General features: G+C 45.6%; 2 protein-coding genes and 1 long non-coding RNA gene across 4 annotated transcripts; 2 read left to right on the forward strand and 1 right to left on the reverse strand.

Moving 5' to 3' along the window:
- The first annotated feature begins 12,328 nt into the window (after window positions 1-12,328).
- On the forward strand, window positions 12,329-17,136 carry LOC120662807 (probable inactive leucine-rich repeat receptor-like protein kinase At3g03770). Of its 2 annotated transcripts, none has more exons than XM_039941879.1 (8): window positions 12,329-12,621; window positions 12,778-14,719; window positions 14,816-14,949; window positions 15,041-15,281; window positions 15,498-15,706; window positions 15,839-15,873; window positions 16,128-16,525; window positions 16,642-17,136. In XM_039941879.1, exons 2-7 carry the CDS (start codon window positions 13,333-13,335, stop codon window positions 16,519-16,521), a joined length of 2,400 nt encoding a protein of 799 aa, XP_039797813.1. In that variant the 5' UTR covers window positions 12,329-12,621; window positions 12,778-13,332; the 3' UTR covers window positions 16,522-16,525; window positions 16,642-17,136. The 2 variants fall into 2 exon arrangements, with proteins under 2 accessions (XP_039797813.1, XP_039797817.1); XM_039941883.1 differs by having other exon boundaries at window positions 12,331-12,621; window positions 15,845-15,873.
- Window positions 17,137-17,459: 323 nt separating this feature from the next.
- LOC120662834 lies at window positions 17,460-18,498 on the forward strand. Its single transcript, XR_005670235.1, has 2 exons — window positions 17,460-17,667; window positions 18,232-18,498. It is a non-coding gene; the product is annotated as an uncharacterized LOC120662834 (long non-coding RNA).
- LOC120662823 (ubiquitin-conjugating enzyme E2 2-like) lies at window positions 18,223-24,563 on the reverse strand. The gene is made up of 5 exons (XM_039941895.1): window positions 24,211-24,563; window positions 24,001-24,026; window positions 19,746-19,835; window positions 19,549-19,637; window positions 18,223-18,640 (listed from the first exon to the last, which is right to left on the reverse strand). Exons 1-5 carry the CDS (start codon window positions 24,333-24,335, stop codon window positions 18,512-18,514), a joined length of 459 nt encoding a protein of 152 aa, XP_039797829.1. The 5' UTR covers window positions 24,336-24,563; the 3' UTR covers window positions 18,223-18,511.

A 24,563-nucleotide genomic window follows, 5' to 3' on the forward strand; every position in this document is an offset into this window, starting at 1 on the left:
TTTTATGCAGGGGTTTATTTGAAAGAAAGGGTTTTTCAAAAAAAAAACAACTATATCTCACAGTGTAACACATAGGGTTGATCCACGCAGGATCCCAGTTTTAAGTTGCTACCGGACTCCTCATCCGCCGTAGTACATGGCACAACTGCCGGACACTTTTTCAAAATGACTCACGCCATCCCATCCATTCCCAGAAGAAACACTAGTTGTGTGACCAAACCATAACTCACCCAGTACCGTGGGCACGTCTATTCGAATAGATTTTAACTCTGCAGAGGCGTGCAACTTTACCCACAAGCGGGGTACCACGGCACGATCACCTTAGTGTCGGTGCGGATCTCAACAAAGCCATTACCCACCTTAGCTAGACCTGACTAGCCACCACGGGATCCACCGAGGGGTCATCGACCTATCACCGAGGTATAACCGGGGCATAAATCACACAGAGCATATCCCTTCTCCTTGGTCACTCGTTGCTCTCAACTCTCCTGATGGCTATCAGACTAACTAGTGGGGTTTATGCTAAGCCGTTGCCCATACAACGGTCGAGTGGTTTGCACGATGGTTGAGTTAGGTGAGATGACACACCAACTCGGTCCTTAGTTGTGACAAGATGGATATCTCCCTTCCTTGCTCAACCACACAGGTACGAGCACACCATTCGGCAATTCACACAGAAGTGCCATCCATCTCGTTTAAACTTATCTTTCGAAAATTTCATATTTTTCCTTCCCACACACTCACACCTTTTCTTTGTATAAAACAAGTTGTATCGTGTTTAAGGTCCTAAGCGTTCTAGCATCGATTAATGTCCAAACAGATCACATTCAGACATTAATCTAGGTGGTCAAGAAATAGTTATAATAAATCAAGGGGTGGCTATCCAACCATGTTTTCAGCAGGCAAAACATATGCAGTTTTGTAAATCGGGCCAATAGGTTGTGTTTATAAAAACTAGGACAAAATATGCCTCAAAGGATGGGATTGAACTTGCCGTCCTCAAAGCCTTCCGGGAAGTCCTGATCGAAGTACTGTCCTTCGGGTTCGGGGTCGCGGAACTGGTCCTCGTTCACTTGCTGCTCGTCGACGGGTTCTCCCTCGTTCACACCGTCAGCTACGGATGAGAACGGCACAACGACAAGCAAACACAAACAAGCACAAACATAAAATAAAATGAGCTTAGAGAGGATGAAAATAGGAGGAATAGATAGTGTATGATTTTAGAAGAATTTAAGAAAAAGAATCAACGGAATCGGAGTTTGGATGGGTGAGATATTGGATGCTAAAGTGAACTGATAATTAAACTACATAATTAAATTAGTATATTTCACATGATGGCATGGTCACGTGGGCTACTCGAACAGCACACACATGCGTATATACTTGGGCCTTTGGATTTTATTAGTGTTGTGGGCCCAGGAGATAATAGGAAGGGAGAGGGGCACAGGTAGCAGAGAAGCACGCAGGTTCTCGTGCCCATCTCTCTCTCTCTCTCTCTCTCTCTCTCATCCGCCATGGCTGGGGTGCTCGAGCTCGAGCCGGCGGCAGCTCCGGCCACCGTTCTAGAATCCGAGGGCACGGGGAGAGAGAGGAGGGCGAGGGGGTTCTACTTGGGTGACTCCGGACATGGGAAACGAAGGTCGGCTCCGGCCGCGTGGCAGCCATGGCCGCGGCTTATGAGCTTGCTGGTGGTGGGTAGAGGAAGGGGCGCTGGTTGGGGAAGGCCGAGGGTGCTGCGGAGATGCTCGGCAGCTGCTTACCTTGGTGCGGGGCTGCCTACAGGAGGAGATCGACGAGCGGCTGCTGCGGCTCGGGAGGGAGAGCAGAGAGAGCTCGATTCAGGGAGGAAGGGAGGCGGTGAGTGGTGGAGCTGGGGCTGCTCGGAGAGTTGAAGGTGGCGACGGAGGGCAGCTCGGCCTCGCCTTTTATAGGCCGAAGAAGCAGCAACAGCTCGCAGCTTCAACCACCGCCATTAATGGCGGTGACTGTGGACAGGCATCGGCTTGTGGGCGTCGCCTAGCGGAGCGGTGTCATTGAGGCGACGGCAAGGCGTTCGCGGCGAGGCGGCGGGGCTGCAGCGGTGAAGAGACGGGGCGGGCAGGCGCCCCGGCGGCCGGCGGCCGGCGCGGCTTTGGCACGGCGAGCAGCTCGGCAGTGTGATGGGATGGCACAAGCACGCGCGGACTTGCGGTGATGATGGCGTAGAGGAGATGGGATGGCATGAGCAGAGGGCAGCGTCGCTTTGCAGCAGCTCGCTGGGGTCTCCAGCTTTTGGCTAGGTTGTCCGCTGGTGCGAGAGCTCGGCGTGCCATGGCCATGTGTTGCTACTGGGTGCTAGCTAATGGCAGCATGCATGTGATTAAGTGTTGCTGCATGCGCCAGCGAGAGCGAGCACAGCGAAAGCCTCGATCTGCAAAGTTTGCATGCACACATGGGTGCTAGCTTGATGCTAAGGCTGCATGCAGATGTTTAAAAGCTGCTACGCGAGTGCAACTTGTGTACGTGAGAGTGCATAGGTGAGAAACAAAACAAGAGAGATTAGTGAGGGAGGAAGCTAATTAGTTGGAGCATATATGATGAGAGAGAATAGCTAAATGGAGGTTTAGGCAAAAGATAGAATCTAGGTGACAAGGAAATTTGAGCTCAACGACGAAAGAAATTTTGAAATGATTTCAAAATTTATTTTTAGCGAGTAATTTCCTTGGGTGAATTTTCGGGATGTTACAAACCTACCCCACTTAAAATGAATCTCATCATCGAGATTCGGTTGGCTTCTAAATAGGTGGGGAAACTCCTTCAGAGCATCGGTGCATTGGGTTTGCGCAAATGGAAGGCGAAAGGCTAGGGGCAAAGAAGAGTTTTACCCAGTTGTATGGGGTAAGCTGTGTGCACGGGGTATGAGGAATGACTTTGAATGCTGGTTGGAGTAATTTCGGAACAAAATAAATTATTCCGAAACTGGAGGGCATGTGTTGACACCATTTTTTGACACGTGTCAAGGAAGGTGATTCTTATGAAGGGAAGATGGCCGATTTGGAAGAAACCAAAAGATACACAGGGTTGGAATCGGCCGATGGAAGTCCGTTCGATGGGCTAGGAGAATATTCTGCGAAGATGCTGATCCGCTAACTCTGGTGCTCGGCCGATGGAGAGTTGCCGATGAAGTCAAGGAAGGAGAAGAGGATCCGGACTCTACGAGAATCTTGATGATTCGGTTGTAATATTTTAAGTAGTTTATCTTTTAGATAGTCTTTTATTTAGGGTCAAGTAATGTTTGCCGTGATCAGTTAGGACTTGATAGCGCTAGGCTATATATATCAGTTGTAAGGGACCGGAAAAACTTGATACACATCCAATACAACAAACTTTACAATTCCTTTGCACTTTTTTCGGCGACTTCGCCTTTTCTTTTCTTTTTTCGATGAGTTCTTTCAAGTTGATCAAGGACGCCTCACATTCGAGCGACTTGATTTGCTGGTGAGTTTTTGTTTTACTGAGTATATTTGAGCTTTAGCTACCGGGCGCATCGCTGTAGCTTCGTTCAAATCTATTCAAAAGTTATCGAGTTTATCTAGGCTTTGAGATCCGGGCGCATCGCTGTCGTCTCGTCTAGATTTATTCACCAATTATCGATATCGGCTAGATTTGTAGGTTTTTCTATGCTTTTTGGCCATTATCACATCTAAAAATATACTAGATCGGCTTTATGTTTTAGAGTAACATTTTTGTTATCTCAAGAGCTGGTTTAGATCTGTTTTTAGCTCACATCATCTGAGTTACCCATTCGTAGCTTAGATCTTGTCATACATACACAATCGGCTGTTCAAAGCCGGTTTTGTCATTTAGTGCATCGGCTGATCCTGCCGATGTGCTCTTTTACTACGCGCTTGCATTTAATATCTTTTTATCATCTATAGTATCAAAAAAGCTTGCCGATACGCCCATCTGAGAGATATTCGGAATCCCAGCCGATACGCTCTCGAATTTGACTTTGTTTTCTCCCTTGTCAATTTCAGGTCAAATTGACTGGCACGCTTGGTTGACTTTCCGTGACTCGGCGAACACTTGCCCTTGGATTCCAGTGCGTTGATTTTTGCGTCAAATTTTTTTTTCTTGAAATTAAGAAAAATGCATTGGGCTGCATAGTAATGGGCCAAATAAGTTATTGGGCTAAAATAATGTTGTTTTTAGACTTTAAATAATTGTTTTTGCTTTTAAACATTATGATTATAAATGTTATTTCATGTTTAAATTTTAAAGATGTTTTGTTATGTTTAGCAAATAATGATTAGAATAATAAACAGACTTATTATGTAATGAAATTTTCTCATGTCCATCTAATTTTTATGATATTTACATTAATTTTATTCTTTAAAGTTATTATTTTATGTGTTATAAATTATTTTCGCTGCAAATATTTACTCTGACTAAGTGTGACAAATAATTGTCATTCTGGCCAAAGCTGATTGACACTTATTTGATCATAAAATTTTATTTGTTCAAATCAATTCTGGCCAAAGCTGATTTGATTGAATTAATAAAAGAAGATTATGAAATTCAATAAAGTGTGGTTTGTATTTATTATTCTGGCCAAAGCTGATTTATAAATACTTATTCACAAAATTTTATTGCTCTTATTCATTTCTGGCCAAAGCTGATTTGAATTTGATCAATAAAAGAAGATGCTCACCTATGTTATTGATTCTCTCTTATGCAGCATCTCAAATTGCCAGTATCTTAGGCAATATTGAGCAGCTTAATGGAAGCAACTATGCTTCATGGAAGGAGAAGCTGGAGATCACTCTAGCTCTGCTGGATATTGATTTTGCCCTCCATAATGATGCTCCAGTTGAGCCTAAACCGGGAAATGAAAATTATGAAGCTCTTAAGAAGGAATATGATGAAGCAAAGGCAAAATAGGATATTTCAAATCGAAAATGCCTTATGATCATCAGAAGCTCCATCATTGACACTATAAGGGGTGCTATCTCAGATACTCAGACTGCCAGAGAATATCTTGCTAAGATTGAGGAGCAGTTTAAGGGCTCCTCTAAAGCTTATGCCACCACCCTTATCAAAAGGTTGGTTGGAGAGAGATATGATGCCACTGGAAGTCTGAGGGAGCATATAATGAAGAAATGTCACATGGCTTCAAAGCTTAAGTCAATGGAGATGGAAATCTCAGATGGTTTTCTTGTCCATTTTATCATGTCATCACTACCCCAGGAGTTTTCTCCATTTGTGATCAACTATAATTCTATGAAAATAAAGTGGGGGTATTGATGAGTTAATTGCCATGTGCGTGCAAGAAGCAGAAAGGCTTAAGGCAGAAAGAATTGATCATGCTAATCAATTCAAGCATTCTGAAAAGAAAAGGTATAAGAAATTTAAGAAGAAACACTTCAAGCCTAAGCCTGGTCAATTCAAAGAAAAGGGGCAATATTCTAAGCAAGGCCAGCAGAATAAGCCAGCAGGTGGCTCTAGTGCAGAGGATAAAGGAAAAGATCCCGAAGGGTGTCATTTTTGTGGAAAAAGTGGACACCGCCAGAAGGACTGCATTGGCTTTATGAGATGGCTCAATAAGAAAGGTACTGATGTTATAACTTTTGTTGATGAATCTCTGTATATTGATTATGCCACTGATTCTTGGTGGATTGACTCAAGTGCAACAATTCATGTTGCAAACTCTTTACAAAAATTCGCTACAAGGAAGACCCTAAGAAGAGGGGAAAGAAGAATTAGAGTTGCTAATGGAGTTAAAGTCAAAGTCAAAGTCAAGGCCATTGGAGACTTCACCCTTACTCTTCATACTGGCTTTAGACTTCAGCTAAATGACGTTCTTTATGTACCCTCTATGAAAAGAAACTTAGTTTCTGTTTCATGTTTAGATGATGATGGTTATCATTGTACTTTTGGAGACCATAGATGTATAATTATGTTTGGTAATAAAAATGTTGGTCTCGCTGTTAGACGGGAACAACTTTATAAAATATCCTTATGTGATACCACTTATCATGTTGATTCCTCCTCGAATGCAAACATCAGTACCAAACAAAAATATGATAATAATGAGACTTCTTCGAAATTATGGCACTGTCGCTTAGGCCATATTTCGAGGGGGAGAATTGAGCGTCTCATTAAAGAAAATATCCTCCATCCTTTGGATTTCTCGGATGCAAATGTTGAACATTGCATTGATTGCATCAAAGGAAAATATGCAAAGAAAATCAAGAAAGGTGTAAATCGAAGTACGAGAGTTTTGGAAATAATCCACACAAATATTTGTGGTCCTTTTAATGTTAAATCAGTGGATGGTTTTGATTCCTTCATCACATTCACCGATGACTACTCCTGCTATGGATATATTTATCCAATCAAAGAAAGATCCGAGGCATTAGATAAATTCAAAATTTTCAAAGCAGAAGTTGAGAATCAACATGATCAGAAGATCAAAATTGTAAGGTCTGATCGTGGTGGTGAATATTATTGAAGGCATACACCTTATGGCCAAACTCCTGGACCTTTTGCAAGGTTTTTGGAGGAAAATGGCATAAAAGCCCAGTACTCTACACCGGGCGAACCTTAGCAAAATGGAGTGGTAGAAAGGCGTAATCGCACTCTAATGGATATAGTACGAAGTATGATGAGTCACTCCACTTTGCCTGTGAATTTGTGGATGGAAGCTCTAAAGACAGCTGCACACATTCTTAGTAGAGTTCCCAGCAAATCAGTTCCTAAGATGCCTTTTGAATTATGGACTGGGAAGAAACCAACTCTAAATTATTTACATGTGTGGGGCTGCCCTGCTGAAGCTCGAGTTTTCAATCCAAATATGGGAAAGTTAGACCCCAAGACAATCAGTTGTCATTTTATTGGTTATCCTGATAAGTCGAAGGCATATCGTTTTTATTGCCCAAATCAGTTTACTAAGTTTGTTGAAATAAGACACGCTGTGTTTTTAGAAGATGAAGTAATCAGGGCGAGCATGATACCCAGGGAAATTCTTCTAGAGGAGAAATGGGAATATGTCCCAACACCTATAGTTCAGAATCCTATCTTCCCTGTGCATGCTGATGTTGCACCTCAAGTCCAGAGGACTATTGATACAACACCTGTTGAACCTCCTGCAACTACTTCAAGTATTGCACCTAATGATGAGCCTAATGAGCATGTTCAACAGCCTCCAGTTGTAATGAATGAGCAAAATAATGAGCAACCACTCAGAAGGTCACAACGAGAGAGAAGATCAGCTATTCCTAGTGATTATGTCATTTATATGAGTGAAGATATGAATGAGTTAATATTGGACGATGATCCCACGTCATTTAAGGAGGCCATGAATAATGAACATTCATCTGAATGGCTTGATGCTATGAAAGATGAAATAGAATATATGAATGCTAATGAAGTATGGGACTTAGTAGAAATTTCTAAAGGAGCCAAAACAGTAGGCTGCAAATGAGTCTACAAAACTAAACGTGACTCCAAGGGTAACATCGAAAGGTTCAAAGCAAGACTCGTGGCAAAAGGTTTTACGCAGAGAGTAGGCATTGATTACAATGAAACCTTCTCCCCTATTTCTTCTAAAGACTCATTCAGAATTGTTATGGCACTTGTGGCTCATTATGATTTGGAGTTGCATCAAATGGATGTTAAAACGACATTCCTGAATGGTGATTTGTATGAGGATGTTTACATGGCTCAACTTGAGGGTTTTGTTGTGGAAGGAAAAGAACATTTGGGATGTCATTTGAAGAAATCCATTTATGGACTGAAACAAGCGTTAAGACAATGGTACCTTAAGTTTGATCAAATTATCAGAGAATTTGGTTTTGAAGAAAATAAAAGGGATAATTGTATTTATGTTAAGTTTAGGGGGAGTAAATTCATCTTGATCTTATATGTGGATGATATACTCTTGGCCAGCAGTGATAAGAATCTATTGCTGGAAACAAAGAGGTTCCTTACCTCTAAGTTTGAGATGAAAAATCTCAGTGAAGCCACTTATGTTCTGGGCATAGAAATTCACGGAAATAGATCCAAAGGGATCTTGGGGCTATCTCAGAAGACATATATAGAAAAGGTGCTGAAAAAGTACAATATGCATAAATGTTCAGCCTCGCCTGCTCCTATAGTTAAGGGCGATAAGTTTGGAAAATTCCAATGTCCAAAGAATGAGTATGAAGCTGCGCAGATGAAGTCAATACCATATGCTTCGGCTGTCGGAAGCATAATGTATGCACAAGTGTGCACTCACCCTGATTTGGCATTCGTGACCGGGATGCTTGGCAGATTTCAGTCAAATCTAGGACCAAAACCCTGGAAAGAAGACCCTACGGTATTTGCAAGGCACTAAAGATCTTATGCTCACATATAAAAAGTCTGGTAACCTTGAAGTCATAGGTTACTCAGATGCTGATTTTGCGGGATGCGTTGACACTAAGAAATCGACGTTAGGTTATATCTTCACACTCGCAGGAGGAGCTATATCGTGGAAAAGCTCCAAACAAAGTGTTACTGCATCGTCGACAATGCAGGCTGAATATGTGGCATGTTATGAGGCTACTGGGTAGGCAGTATGGCTGAAGAACTTTATCCCGGGACTTAGAGTGGTTGACGGCATTTCAAAGCCACTCACGTTATACTGCGATAATCAACCAGCAGTAATCTATTCCAGTAACAACAAGTCAATGAGTGGAGCCAAGCACATTGACATTAAGTATCATGTTGTGAAAGAAAGGATCCAGGATCAGACAATAAGTATCAAATATATAAACACTAAGTCTATGTTGGCGGATCCACTCACAAAGGCCCTACCACCCAATATATTCAAAGATCACGTTACGGGTATGAGTTTGGTAGATAGGCCCATAATCCTAATGTGGACTTTCTCTGAGATCGTTCAGGAACCATAGTCACTTAGTTTAGTAGTACTTTATTGACTATTGTAACTTAGTGTCTTGGTGTACTGTCTGTCAAAGAGTGAGTCTGTAAGTTTGTATAAATTTAATGTAATAAGTTCATGGAGCTCCTAAGTTAAAGAAGTTTATTTCGAAATAAAGTAGTATGTTATAGTCACTGGGTTCAGTGGTGCAGGTTATTAGCTATTGTAATCCTTTTGTCTTGATGTACTATTTTATTAAGAAATAAACTTATAAGTTTAAGCCCTACGATCAAGGGGGAGAATGTTGGGATAATGATCTGTGAGCTTAAACAATAATCTCATTAAATGAATGAACAGTAAAGTGATAAGATAAGCTAATAAAGGAAAATCAATGAACGGAAACGAACGTTCCCGTGCCGTCCTGATCAGGGGCGGCAACCGACCCAACAATGGCGGTTCCCTCCGGTGTGCAACGAGTATAAATAACGGGGGTGAGAACCCCGTTCAAGGTACTGATCACCTGGACATTGCCAACACCGGGGAAATCACAACCGACACACGCACACACACTAAGAACACACACAGAGGCAAGTGATGGGAGGCCCTAGTGACCAAGGTATGTGCATCTCATGACATTCTTGTGGTTCCTTTTCATCTACAGATCCTAGAATATCTAACACTGAACTGATCGATGCCACATCCAGGCGCTAGTACTGATTGCTGTCACTTCTCACTACTACGAGCTAGCTAGCAAGTGATCTCTAGCTGATTGCTGGCGACCAAAGGAAACAGTACGCAAGATCAACAACTTGTACAAAGCACTACGCACCGCCAGCAGCAACAGAATCATTTTAATTTCTCGCCCAAAAAATCGTTGTCCATCTTTAATTTCCTATGTGTGGACTTTTGAACGCTGCGTGTCTCCGTTCTGAAGATCGGCCGGTCAGTGGGCATCTCTCGCCGTGAATGAAATCTTGTGGTAGCAAGCAGGCAGCAAATTGAACACACTGTCGCGGCACGAGTGCACACGTTGCTATCGAAGAAGTGAGGGCAATGGCCACCCTTGTCCCTTGAGAATGACGCGAGCTGTGTACGCTTACTTGGGAGTGAGAACAGATGGAGTGCTGTGCTTTGTATTGTGATCAAAATTTGAATTATAAAATAATTAAATAAAAGAGTTTAAGATGTTTGTACTAGTGCTTTTGGGGGGTAAATAAAGAATTACTGCATACCAATTCTGGAGACAGATGGGACAAATGGGGGAATCAAACAAGTGATGGCGCGAACTGAAGTAACTGCCCACCCACCCTAACAGAGACGCGGCAACGTGATAATGGCGCCACCACCCCAAGCGGCAACATCGGTGCCGGTCTGCAAGAGAGCAAGTGAAAAGGAGTTCCTTCGATGTGCAGTTTCACCTTTTTTTTCAACCCAAAATGCAGTAATTTTCTTCTGAAAACGTGCTAGTTGTTGCTGTTCGTTCTAGTGGCTTCTCAAGTAAGCGGAAGCTTACGCTAGCTACGTACTTCGGAAAAGTCATCTTATTTGTAGAACAAGTAAAGAATAGTGCAAAGCTGGCTAGCTAAAATCTTCATTCCGTTCCCTTTCACTTTTCACCGGCGAAATGCATTTTGACCGACTTTTTTTCATTCTTTCTTCAGGTTTTAGCCGCTGCTACGTTTGTGGATATTGTTCATGTTTGTGACAAGGAAACGGTTATGTATAATCCCAGTGGCCTCTTTGCAACGCCTTTTTTTATATCCTCGAATTGGGCCAGAAGGAAGGCTAGAATTCAACTAACTCCTAATAAGAAAATCCAGCAAATTTTGTGTAAAATTTGCCACGTTCCAGAGGAGGCCCTTAAACTTTCACAAGTGAAAACCCCCCGGCGCACCGCAACTATGAGGTCATGCATCTCACTGCATTGTTAAACAAAAAAAAAAGGCGCATTCCATTTCCACCCTATTTGTTTGCTCTCGATTCAGCTTTTTTAAAAAAAGGAAAAAACTTTTTATTTGCTCCCAGCACCACCCCACCTGCACTGCACGCGCACGCACAATACAATATGCAAGAGAAAGTAGCAAGGTATCCGGTTCACAGAAGTTGCGTGCTACATGACACGCACATGAGTGACATTCTACTGTCAACCACGCCTTTTAGCTATTAAGCTATCCTCTGGGTAAACTTTGCAGGCACCATCATCAGGTACGGTTAGCTAGTAGCTAACCATCCTCATTAGCAAGTTAGCATCCAAGCTACATGTTAGTGTCACGCACACTGCTGCCGTCATTTTTTTGTCTCACTCACTCACTCACAGAGTCACATGAATTGTGGGCCAGCCCAGAGTTTCCAATAGGACATTTGATTCTACTACATAGGGGCCCAATTAGGGGGCCGGTGGTTGAGAAAGAAATCCAACAATTATTTATTTCTGACGGCAACAGTCTGTGTGGGCACCAAAATCTACACAAACATCCAAGTCAATGTGGGAACACAACACACATGCTCTGCATGCAGATTCCAAAGCTTTCACAGGGATTCCTAAAGAAATGTTTTCAGAGGCCAAATATATATAATCTATCTGTGTCTTACCAAGTTTCACAAATTATTTATCTAATTAGCTGTGTGTGTTTCTTAAAATCTTTTGCCTATGAAGTGAGGGGTTGGTGCATGATGGCTGCCTTAGTGAAACTGATGCTCACATCGTCTTGTCTGCTTTATGTAAAGCAAAACAGAGGAATAGAAGGAAGGACAAAAAAAGATGAAACCAGTCAAATCAGAGGAATGAAAGGTACACTGGTAGGCAAAATATGGAGCCCCAGGCCAACCAGTGCTGAACAATTCTGATATGAAAAGCTGGTTGATGTAAAATTCAAGTTATTGGGCCACCCTGGCATTAAATCTGTATACTCTCCGGGCATCTGGAATCGATATTCTCTATTTAAAAGTTTCTTTTAAATGTTTGCATAAGCTCACAGGAAAACAGTGCCCAGCTTAGTATTCTCTGTGTCCCTGAAGAAAGCTGGGACAGGGATATCAGCTTCTGTATGTTCAGAACAAAGATAAACTACTCTAATCAATAAACCTACTCTAGATCACAGTTTGATCTGATGTTGTTCTGCCACCGACTCAACTTTTGTATGCTGACTGATTACACTGGAAACATTTTATATGAGAAAAAAGGTGACACCGGAAACATTTTTAAGGCAAAAATCTAAAAAAGAATGCATCTAAAATGTTAACCTACTGGAAAACAACATAGTGTTAGTTGTTACACCCTAGCTTTACCAAATCTTCAGAATGAAGAAGAGGGAAAGCACATAGTAATATAAAAAGTGCAACTCAAATAAAGAAAGGCATAGCCCTAAAAATACAAACAATTTCCCTGCTTGTTTCCTACACTTAGCTTTTGTATGATGGGAGAGCAAAAGGTAGCACCGGGCTCACCTCTCATTGTCCTTTAGCCAACCTCCATCGTCCAGCTCAAACTTTGGCGCTTTGCCTCATGCCTCAAGCCAGCCCGTGATGCTCAGCGACAGTATAGTAGTAGCCGACACACGGGGCATACGATTCCCTCACCAGTGACCCCCCACAAAACCCCAGGAAAATTAATAAGAACTGTTGATGCTGCTCCCATTCAGAACTTAGCTCCATTGCACTCATCTGCACATGCTCTCTGAGTTCCTTGCAAGCTGGCCTCTGCATTCTCAGCAGTGACAGTGAGTTGCTGCTCAAAGGTAATTGGAGTTTCTGCAGTTCTGTTCTTTGATTTCTTGGAGTTAATAGCAATTAGTGTTTTGAGTTAAACGCAGTGGTTAGTAGGAAACAGTGCTAGCAATCTTGCTGCAGAGGTGATGCTTGGGTAACAACCTGACGATTCGATTGTTCTGCAGTTGTGTTGCCACTTGCCAGTTCCTGAAGAAAGGGAGCAAATCTGGAGAGGTTTGCTGCAGGGGGAGGAAGAGGCATTAGCATCCAGTGCTTGCTTGCTGGGGGGTGAAAACAACTGGTGGTCTACCACTCAGATCCCTGTGCAGGGTTGGACATTGTGGCACAGCACATTTTTTTTCTGGTCACCGGTAGCTATCTCAATAACTATAGATCTTCTCAGCTCAGCTCCTTCGAGTTCAGTTAGTTGCTGCCTTCAATTTTCTCCCTGCATCCAGAGCTCAGACAGAAATCCTCTTCCAGATTCTGCACACATTTCTGTTAGTATTCTTGATTAAGAAGGCAGATAGATTAACAGCTGGAGAAAAAGTTCCTCCGTTTCCGATCATTTGGTCATCATTTCTGCGCTTGCTGTCCTCCATCAAGCTGATGTTCATCGATTGCACAGTAGAAAGCTAGCAATCATCGACGAATCTTCAGAAGGCTGAAGGAATTTCCAGCAATTTTTAAGAAAAGAGGAGGAAGAAGTCTTCGTGGCAGCAAGCTAGCGAGGTCCGAGAATGGCTAGAAGAAGTAGCAGGCATTCTCTGCTCATCTTGCTGCCAATGCTGCTTGCAATGGTGCCCGAGTCCACGCAGCTGCAGTCGTCACAGACATGGTCGCTGCTCAAGATCCAGCAGCTGCTCAACTACCCGCCGGTGCTCAGCACCTGGGCCAACCACACCGACTTCTGCTACGGCGGCGACTACAAGACCGCCTCCGCCTTCGTCGAGTGCTACGGCGACAGCGTCACGCAGCTCCACATCATCGGCCCCGGCGGCGCGCCTCCGCTGCCCAAGACCTTCAGCATCGACGCCTTCTTCACGACGCTGTCCAGGCTGCCCGACCTCCGGGTGCTCACGCTCACCGGCCTCGGCCTCTGGGGCCCGCTGCCGGGGAAGGTGTCGCGGCTGGCGTCGCTGGAGATCGTCAACATCAGCGGCAACTACCTCTACGGCCAGCTCCCGGAGGGCCTGTCCCGGCTCGGCAACCTCCAGACCTTCATCGCCGACGACAACATGCTCTCCGGCGAGCTCCCCGGCTGGCTCGGCAAGCTGCCGTCGCTGGCCGTGCTCAGCCTCCGCAACAACTCGCTGCAGGGGCCGCTGCCGGAGTCCGTCGGGGACATGGCGTCGCTGCGGTCGCTGACGCTCGCCTCCAACAACCTCTCCGGCGCGGTGCCGGACCTGAGCGCGCTCAGGAACCTGCAGGTGGTCGACCTCGCCAACAACTCGCTCGGCCCCGCTTTCCCGCGGCTGGGGAGGAAGGTGGCCAGCGTCGTGCTCAGCGGCAACCGATTCGGCGACGGGCTCCCCGGCGAGCTCGGCTCCTTCTACCTCCTCGAGCGCCTCGACGTGTCGAGGAACCGGTTCGTCGGCCCGTTCCCGCCGGCGCTGCTCGGGCTGCCGTCCATCGAGTACCTCAGCATCGCCGGGAACCGCTTCACCGGGCTGCTCACCGCCAACATGTCCTGCGGCGAGAACCTCCGGTTCGTCGACGTGTCGTCCAACCTCCTCACCGGCAGCCTCCCGTCGTGCCTGACCAGGGCCCCCTCCTCGAGCAGCAAGCCCGACGAGTCCAAGGTGACGCTCGTCGCGGCGTCCAACTGCCTGTCCGCCCCCGGCGGCGGCGGCGACGTCGGCTGGCAGCACCCGTCCCTGTTCTGCCAGAACCAGGCGCTGGCCGTGGGCATCGTGCCCGACCAGGCCCACGGCAGGAAGAGCGACGCCAAGGCGGGGCTCGTGGCCGGCATCGTCGCGGGCGCCCTCGCCGGCGCGGTGCTCGTCGGCGTGGCCGCCTTCCTCGCCGTGAGGAAGGTGACCATGAGGCGCGCCAAGGCCCGGCCGCCCCGACGGCTGGTGGAGCACGCCTCCAGCGCGTACCCTTCGCAGTTCTTCGCCGACGCTCGTACGATCATTCTCCCATCTCTTTGCGTTTACTGCTCAATTCCTCTGAAATTTCAGTGTCACTGACCTGTTGTTCATCGTTGATTGGGACGATCAGGTTACATATCGCAGACGGTGAAGCTGGGAGCTCTGGGCATTCCGGCGTACAGATCGTTCTCCCTGGTGGAGCTCGAGGCGGCGACCAACAACTTCGAGGTCTCCTGCCTCCTGGGGCAGGATGCTCACGGCCAGGTAGCTGCTGAATCTCCATTGGAACCGAGCAAGTTTCTTGTATGTGAAATGGCATGGCATGGCATAGCTGAGTGCTTGATCTCGGTGGCAGATGTTCCGGGGGACGCTGGGCAACGGGACGCCGGTGACGATCCGGACGCTGCGGGTGAAGCGGAGCCAGACGTCGCAGAGCTTCAACCGGCACATCGAGATGATCTCCAAGCTGCGGCACCGGCACCTGGTCAGCGCGCTGGGCCACTGCTTCGAGTACAACCTCGACGACTCCACCGTCACGCAGCTCTACCTCGTCTTCGAGTACGTGCAGAACGGCAACCTCAGGAGCAGGATCTCACGTGAGTACCCCCGTCCCTGCTGCCAATTTTTTTTGCGCAAACGTGCTCAGGCACGTATTTTATTAAAAAAAAAGTAAAAAGAAAGTTACAAATTTTAATAGACAGAGGTTATTAACGCGGAAACATAGACTTAATAGCGGAGTGTGATCATCGCTCGTCGGACAGTCTGATCATGTACTGACCAGTGATGGATTGGATGCTGTTGGCTTTGTTCAGAGGGAACGGAGGGGAGGAGGCTCCCCTGGGTGCAGAGGATTTCGACGGCCATCGGCGTGGCCAAGGGCATCCAGTTCCTGCACGGAGGGATCATGCCGGGGCTGTTCGCCAACAACTTCAAGATCACCAACATCCTCCTGGACCAGAACCTCGTCGCCAAGATCGGCAGCTACAACATCCCCATCCTAGCCGAGACCGCAAAATCAGAGGTAAAACCCACGATGCAATGGATCCCATCTTTTTGAATAGTGATGCTGTTCTTACTTCTGACCAATGTACTGCTAGAAAGGGTCAGCTTGTTCCCAATTAATGGTGTTGTACTTTTTGTTGGATCAATGCAGGGAGGAGGAGGAGGAAGCAAGTATCCATCTGACAGGTAGAGTCCTCATCAACAATCATCACATTTGCATTGCAAGTGTGATTGTGTACGTTTTGATTTTTTTTTAATAATAGAAACGAGTTCCAGCGTCTACAAAGTGTATACGGCTAAAAGATTATTACAAAACAGAGCTGTTCATTGGCTAAATGGAGAAAAAAAATTAAAGAAATAAGAATCTAAACCAATCTCGAGGTTATGCTTCCACCCCGATTGGCCAGAACTACTGAACTAATGGTGCATGCATTTGGCAGGGTGCCCAACGGCGACAAGATGGACATCTACGACTTCGGCGTGATCCTGCTGGAGGTGGTGACGGGGCGGCCCATCACGTCGATCCACGAGGTGGAGATCATGCGGGAGCAGCTGCAGTCGGCGCTGACGTCGGAGAGCCCGGCGCGGCGGCGGCTGCTGGTGGACCCGTCGGTGGGCCGCGCGTGCTCCGACGAGTCGGCGCGCACGGTGATGGAGATCTGCCTGCGCTGCCTGGCCAAGGAGGCGGCGCAGCGGCCGTCGGTGGAGGACGTGCTCTGGAACCTCCAGTTCGCCGCCCAGGTGCAGGACGACTGCCGCGCCGGCGACTCCCGCTCCCAGAGCAGCGAGGAGTCGCCGCTGTCGCCGTCGCAGATCCCCAGGGCTGCTGCCTAGCTAGGTACGCGACACCACTCGATTCTCTCGATGAGCCATCTGAGATTCCGAACAGTGATCGATCATGCTTCGCAAGTTGCAACTAGTACTAGAAATCTCAAATGGCGCTGCTCGATGCAGGTGCGAAGGTGAAGAACAAGGAACATTGGCGCGATCAGGCGAAGCAGCATGGAGCCAACAACTTTCGTTTGATGATGTAAGTTCGGTCTGATCAGCACGGCTGCATGGTAGAGAACGGAACAGAGTGGTGTCAGGCTTAAGTGTATAGCAGCTGCAGCTGCAGCTGAAGCCGGAAACTCATACTACGTATTAGTAGTTTTTTTTTTGAGGGCTACTACGTATTAGTTATTGTTACTACTTACTACTACTACTACCCCAGGATGTGTACAGACTACAGAGCCTTCTTGGCCTTTTTTTTTCGCTTACTGTTTTTTCCATTTCTGTTTCTATTTTCCCCTCATGAATCCGTTGACTTTGCAATAACCACTGTGGCACTGGCACTGTGTTTGCTTTGACCCTCGGTGGGGTTTTTAGGACCAAGTGTAACATCTTGCTGTAGCCTCTTTCCACTATGAGCTGGAAGGCAAATCAAGGGAAGTACACAGTGATCTCAAACATGCACTGTGTGAGTTTTTTTTTTAAAAAAAACATGTACTGTGTACTAGTAGCATCTTTGGCTCTCTGCATTTTATGATGAGGAGCTGGAAGGCATGGAGACACTGTAGGTCAATAGGTGGTGCTCTGTTCCTCCACCAGACTATCAGCTGCCATGTTGGGTAGCAATGGGCAATGGCAGACAGCCACTGCGTTGCCACTTGCCAACATGCCGGATCGGGTGGTCCAGCGCGCAGTCATCATTACGTACGTACATTACAAAATCAGGGCAGGATCTCGTCACGGGCGTACCCAGCGTGATCATCTCCACCACAACCAGGAAGGTTTGAGGTGCCGATCAGGACACCGCAAAATTCAAATCCATATCATTTCAAGATCAACCTGTCCTCCCCTCCCCTCCCAGTCCCAGCTGCCGACACAAGGGGCCAGAGAGGCCCAAGGCCAGCTACCTTCGCCTCGGTCCCTACAGGAGATGTAGGGATGGAGGATGTCAAACCAAAACCACAATGCAAGGGCAACGATATTTCAGCGGTCCAGCTAGGGGTGGGCAAAATATAACCGAAATCGATTAACCGAACCGAACCGAACCGCTTTAACCGCAAAAGTCGGTTAATTCGGTTAACGGTTAATTTTGTGGTTAAAATTTTTGAGATATTCTTTAACCGCATATTATTTCGGTTTTGATGTGCCACTAACCGATTTAACCGAATTAACCGATTTAGCAAGTTGAGAGTAATATGTATTTATCTTATGTCTTAAATATATGTATAATCATGTGAGATATCAAGAATTCTTGGTTTTCATAATTAAGATATCTAAGTGAGGCTACATTAATTGTTTTTCTAGTTTTCTAAGCTTATTTTAGTGGCCAATAGCTTGTAGTTGATGTCATAATTTCATTCTAATTTGCTTGTTATTTATGTATTGTATACATTACGATTAACCGCAAAACCGAACCGATTTAACCGCAACCGAATTTACGCGGTTAAAAGATTTCTAGCTACAATTTCGGTTAAGAGTTTGTCATAACCGAAATATTTCAAAACCGAATTAACCGAACCGATTTAACCGCACTAACCGAATGCCCAGCCCTAGGTCCAGCAAACAATCATTCCGACGCTATAGCTCTGTACATAGCCAGGATCCTTTTTAATTCATGAGCAAGATAGGTCAACAGCACCGCTACATTAAAACAGCCACCACCACAAGCAACCGAGGAAGCTCTGGATCGGGACACAAAAACCACAACAGCGATGGACTACAGGCAATCACGGGAGTTCTTCAATGTTTCGACAAGTCTGGCAAGCCAGAAACACAACGGTGTTTTTTGTTCTTGCTTATTGCACCAATCTAGGCGCAGCCCCGGCACCCTGCACTAGTCGGCCGTCCAGCTCTGCTCCACGATCTCGCGGACTTTGCGGTTGTACTCCCGCTTGTTCTCACTGAACAGTCTGGCAGCTTCAGAGTTTGCTGGAGAGTTTGGGTTTGGATCACACAGCAGGGACTGCAAACCAAATTCAGCGCAAGCCGTTTAGTTCAAATACAACAGGTGTTATAGATAATTGCAGGCAAAAGTCATCAATAGATGGTAGCGAGTATAAATTGTAAAAGGAAAACAACACAGCCATGAAAATGGTTCTAGTTAACATGCTTCCATCATAGTTTGAAAACATGGCATCAACGCTAACCATTCATAAGTAGTGCTGTAGGGCCAGGAGCCCCGAACCAGTGATCTGCAAACGCAATTTCAAATCCTAATCATTGTCCTATGCTTCTAGGTCCACTAGTCTCCCATTCACAATTAAGCTCTTAAACTAGATCCAGCATTCTGTCAATAATGTTATGACAGAAAGACTTCACCTACTGTATTATTTCAAAAAAATGATATTACTTCTAAATGTATAATGTTGACCAACATAACTCCCAACATTCAATACACAGGAGCATTATAATGGCTATGAAAGAACTAATCATGTGCACAACAATGCAAGTAACTACCAGATTTACAAAATAAAAACAAAGCTTGATGGCCTGGAAACTATAAATAAGTGTACATAAATAGTTTTCCAAATTTGAGCCATCACAACAACTGATTCGACACATTTACAGTACGTTAAATTTTGACTGCAACATAGCACTTAACCCTATTCACTTCAATGGACATTAAACACAATTTTTTGCCTAAATAAGGGTCCGCTTAGCATGTTAGAAATATATATTCAAACAGCCTGACTGCACGAACAGTGTCATTGTGTGGGTCTGGTGTGAATCTAATACCTCCTTTGAACTATTCATACAATCCAATCAAATACTCTGGTTGTATGTATAGCAGGACTCTACTTTAAAATCAACACAGCAAGATAAACACAGCGTGATTAGCATCCCTGCCCCAATAAACAGAAAAGAAGATACCTGAATAGAAGTCAATATGGCAGCTACATCATATATAGGACTCCACTGGTTCTGTAGGATATCCAAGCAGATGCTTCCATCTGCATATACTGCACAAACAGTAGGATGTCAAACCACTTTCCCACAACTTCGACATCAGATATTGATGTTAACATGGAGCGAGGGAGATGGAGGGGAGGAAGGTAAAGAGATATTACTATTTGGGTGAAACATCCTAGAGACAAACCGAACAGTTGGTGGCTTGTTCGGATAATCTTCTGTAAACTGCAAGGTAAGCTTGAACGTCCCTATAAGTGTGAACAATCCATAGTCAGTTAACTTTCCAATGCCAACTCAATAGCACACAGCCATTTGAAGATGCAACATGACCAAATGAGATGTTGATATCAATGATCAATAAGAAGCCACAATCTTACTCCCTCCATTCTCTTTTGATAGTCCTATTTCATCATGGTACAATGACCAAGAAGAAGTATCTTGCTTATCATCTCATTAATTATGATCCTCGGTTTCAATATTATCATATACATACACCAATCTTTTCCTAGAGAAGTTACTCTGCATGGAAATCGAAGGGCCGTCCATACTATTCCCAAGATATCAACCCAAATAGGACTATCAAAAGAGAATAATTCAATTTTGGAAATAGGACTATCAAAAGAGAATGGAGGGAGTATAACATATATTAAGAAAATATGCATTGAATTTTCAACAATCATTCAACTTTTTGGCACATGTTTCAAGGCTGTGTAAAAAGAGTGAAACATTAATTCACAATGGTAAAATGGATAAAAGTTAGTAAGAACCAGAAATGAAAACAAATAAGAGGATATCTCAGGATACAACAGAGCACATCTTCCGTAGATGTTAATTAATTGAAGTCATATTGCAAATTAATCAAGTATGCCTCATTTGCACTTTGACTGGTTAATATTAACCATATGACGCACTGCAATGAAGCGAGGTATATTCTCAGATAACATATGCTACATACAACAGCCCCCCATAGCTGTAAGTTGATCAAGAAGACAAAATATGCTGGACTACTTGTACACACAAGGACTTATAGACCAGCAATGCCTTACAGACTTGCAGCCATGAAATGACTAAAATAGATGGTAAAAGTCTGTTAGAAACTTCCACTTTGAAGTTAACCATGCTACTGAACCAGGAAAAAGTATCTCTTGAACTAGAAAGCAGTAGCAAACCTTATCTGGTAAAAGTAACTCTAGTTTTGGACTGTATAGGATCAGAAACTGATTAAACAAGCAAAAAACATTTCTACCACTAGTTCTCAAGAAATAATCGAATAGTACAATATTTTTCATAAACAAATAATGCCTACATCCACCTAGACCCCAGAAAAATCTTAGCACACGACTATACTTGTTATGTTTGTTTGTTAATGTTGGAAAAAAGAAATTAACCAATTCCATATGAAGTGCAATGATAATATCTGAAAGATTCATTTCAGTTTGCCATCTGAATCATCAGTGTTACAATAGTACTACTCATCTGAACCAGCAGTACACCAACTGCCAGTCTGCCACTGCAGTTGCCATGCTATAAGAGAAGGTCCCAGGCAGATTAAGCAGACACCTAGGCCAACTAACACCACCAAGGCACTAGGTATCAGCGCAGCACCTGAATAGTTCCTAGAGCTTTCTTAACACAAAGAGGAGGAAATACAAAAAGAATACCATCAAGGCAAACACAATATAGCAGTAGAAAACTGATGCAAGCGGCCCATCCAAGTGTTTTAAGACTACTTAGACGGATATGGTCCAGGCCCAATGCCCATGCAGGATACGGTAACACCAGGTCCAGTGATGGGGGCACCGTGCGTGCAAGGGTGTAAATGGACCATAGCATTTTTTTGCTCAATAGGGTAGGCTAGCAGATATCTAATAGCATTCATGTTTGAAGGGCCAGCCCTACAAGCTTATCATCCAAGTTTCAATTACCTATTATGCAATAGTCACAATCAATTAACATGGTATCATAGTTTGATGGAATCACATCCTAACGTGCGCCTTCACTACAATGTTCAGATTGCCATCAAGAAGCTATACAATCCAAAATTAGTAACCAGGACCACTTTAGAATAAAGGAAATCATATCAGCATGGCAGAAGCAGAAGCAGCAAAGGCTCTCGAACAAGTTGGTGTAACCTAAAGATGACGTCTTAGAAGGGCCCAAAAACAAAAGGGATATAGAAGGGACAGTGGTATTAGCACCACACACCCTACCTTAAATATTAGTAATGTTTCCATAGCCTTAGATGGGAAGCAAAAGAAGGCAAACAAAAAGAGCATCTTGATGAAAAGTATCATCTTAAAAAGTATACAGAACACATCGCTATACTTATTAAATCAACAGAGACATCCAATTGTAGAGACAGGAGTTACACATGGGTGGGCTGGGGATAGGATATATGGCATGGCTTGAATTACTTAGGTTTAGCTGTCATTATCTTTCAAATACTAACAAATACTAGTTAATGTAAGCTATGGGAACCAAATTACTCCTGAATGCACCAAAAACTGAAAGAAACTGAGGGAAGGAACCCTTGCATGAGCGCTACAAGGCTCATTCAGACATCCTCATCCAAGCTAGGTAGGTATGGAAAGATTTGCTGGCATAGCAAACATACATTTTTGTGCAACACGAAATCAGATAGTATTCATGCTCCTGTTTGAAAACCCAAACAAAGTACAAACCTCTAATGCCTACACATGGCAATTCCCACCAAGGTTTTTAAAGCGGTAAGGCGAGGCGAGGCGATGGGCCACCGCTCGGACGCCTAGGCGGTTAAGGCGCGAGGCGAGGCGACGCCTTAATTACTTCCTTGATTAGACTTTAACCTAGCAGATTTAGATAGTCACCTGTAAAAGAAAAGGAAAAGGAGAGAACTAGTGGGCCTAAAGGTGAAAAGAAGCCCATTAAATCAGCCCAACACAGGCAGCCCAAACTCCCCACTACTTATCCTAACCCTAACCTCTACCGGTTCCCATCCCCACCTCTTCCTCCTCCCCGACTCCTCCAGCCGCGCCGCCGCCGCCAGCCCGCCTCTGCCTCCTCACCCGCTGCCGCCGCCCTCCACCTCCGCCGCTGCCACCCATGCCTCCTCCACCTCCGCGGGTAGATGGCGAGCGGCCGAGCACGGCGCGGCTCAGGCGCTGAGCTCGCTGGTGCCTGGTGCCAGGCGGCCGCATCGGCGAGCGCGGGCGCGACCACGGCCAGGCGGCGGCCGGCGGGCCGGCGGCTGCGACTCGGCGAGTGCCGGGCGGACGGCGGGCGGCGGCTGCGGCTCGGCGAGTGCCGGGCGGACGGCGAGCGCAGCTGCAGAGCGCCGGGCGGACGGCGGCAAGGCGAGGAATGGAAAAGCGACGCGGACGCCCAGGTTTTTTTCCCGCCTGGACGCCTAGGCCTAGGCGACGCCTTGAAAACCTTGATTCCCACATAACCCAAACAAAGTACAAAACCTCTAATGCCTACATGGCAATTCCCACATACATTCGTGAAACTGCTTAGACAGTAGGCATTTTTAGTAAACCATGCAAACTTTGTCGTTTCCGATTAACGGAAACCAAAAGTGTAACGGATTTAGAGCTCTAGCCTATTGGGTGCTGCCGGTATCACCATGCAAACTTGTCGTTTCTTAGAGCATCTCCAAGAGTTTGCCATATTTTACTTGGTATATCTTGTGTTTTGCCAACTTCTAAAAAGATATGCCAAGTAAAAACAGAGCTTATCTCCAACAGTTTGGCATAATTCACTTGCCAAATCCAGATCTAACTTACATCAGGAACCCTGAGAGAGAAACAAAATTATATTTATGCCCTTCCACCTCTTGAAAACTTAAATCAGGAACCCTTCTCTGTTATTTATTTCTTTTTTCACCCTCCCACCTGACTAGAAACCACGATGCCAACCGCGCGCCGCGCGCGTATATTTACGCGCTGGAGGCTGGTTTTTCCCAAGTTGCCAAAAATTGCCAAGTCTTTTGACAAACTGTTGGAGGAGTATTTTTAACGTTTTTGCCAAAAATCAAAGATGACAACTCGATTTGCCAAACTCTTGGAGATGCTCTTATTTAATAGAGACCAAAGTCGTTAGTCCGTTACAGAATCTGCAGCTCTAACGTACAATTCACCATCACCCTGCGGTCGTAAGCCCCAGAGACAGCTCTGAACTGATAACTACAGAACAAAACACATAATAGAATTTTCCTCGCAAGCCCGACATCCACAGATTAATCAACGGGAACAAGATAAGAAACAGCCCTGAGCTGCCTAGACTGTCTCAGTTCCAGGGCAAACAATACCCCTAATATCACACGACCTATCTGCAGGTTCGCATGCATGATTCAGAATGAAACCACGTTAAAGCCACACAAGAAGCACAAAATCGGCTACAGATCAGAAGGGGGGTCAAAGCTGCGAATCTCACCTCCGTCCCAGGGCGTATCATCCGGCCTGCAAAACACAAGGAACTCCTTCGTCAGCACCGCAAACACGAGTAAAACAAAAATAGATTAGACATCGTCTCCCTCCGCCCGAGATCCAGAGCCCCCAAGGCCCAAACCCTAGAACAGGGACGGGACTAACGAACTCCGGGGCGAGGGGGCGAAGAACAGAAGAACTCTGAGGGATCACCCACCCGAATATGACGGCGTTCCAGAGCATGATGTTGTTATCGTGCGGCGCGCCGCTGATCCCGGCGGGCGGGTCCTGCTGCAGGCGCTTGAAGTCCCGCATCAGCCGCTTCCTCGCCGGCGTCGACATCTCCTACGCCGCCGCCCGGCGCCCTCAAACCCTAGCTAGGGTTCGATCGATCTCCGGCGGGCCGCGGCTCACCCCGCTCCCTCTGGTTGCGTCCGGAATCAGAGAAGCTTCGGGGCACGAGAGACAGAGAGAGGAAGGGAAGGGAAGAGGGGAAGGGGAGGGGTGGGTGGTGGGATGGGTGCGCGTGAGAAATGTTTCATCACGGGTGGAAAGAGTGGAGGCCGCGAC

This window comes from Panicum virgatum, chromosome 2K (assembly GCF_016808335.1).
Source record: "Panicum virgatum strain AP13 chromosome 2K, P.virgatum_v5, whole genome shotgun sequence".
NCBI classification, from domain to species: domain Eukaryota; kingdom Viridiplantae; phylum Streptophyta; class Magnoliopsida; order Poales; family Poaceae; genus Panicum; species Panicum virgatum.

Coding starts and splice junctions, on each gene's coding strand:
- LOC120662807 (XM_039941879.1), top strand. CDS start 13,333: ATGGCTAGAAGAAGTAGCAGGCATTCTCTGCTCATCTTGCTGCCAATG. Junction 14,950..15,040: donor GGCAGGATGCTCACGGCCAG/GTAGCTGCTGAA, acceptor TCTCGGTGGCAG/ATGTTCCGGGGGACGCTGGG. Junction 15,874..16,127: donor AGCAAGTATCCATCTGACAG/GTAGAGTCCTCA, acceptor TGCATTTGGCAG/GGTGCCCAACGGCGACAAGA.
- LOC120662823 (XM_039941895.1), bottom strand. CDS start 24,335: ATGTCGACGCCGGCGAGGAAGCGGCTGATGCGGGACTTCAAGCGCCTG. Junction 19,836..24,000: donor TGATACGCCCTGGGACGGAG/GTGAGATTCGCA, acceptor TCACACTTATAG/GGACGTTCAAGCTTACCTTG. Junction 19,638..19,745: donor TAGGATGTTTCACCCAAATA/GTAATATCTCTT, acceptor CTGTTTGTGCAG/TATATGCAGATGGAAGCATC.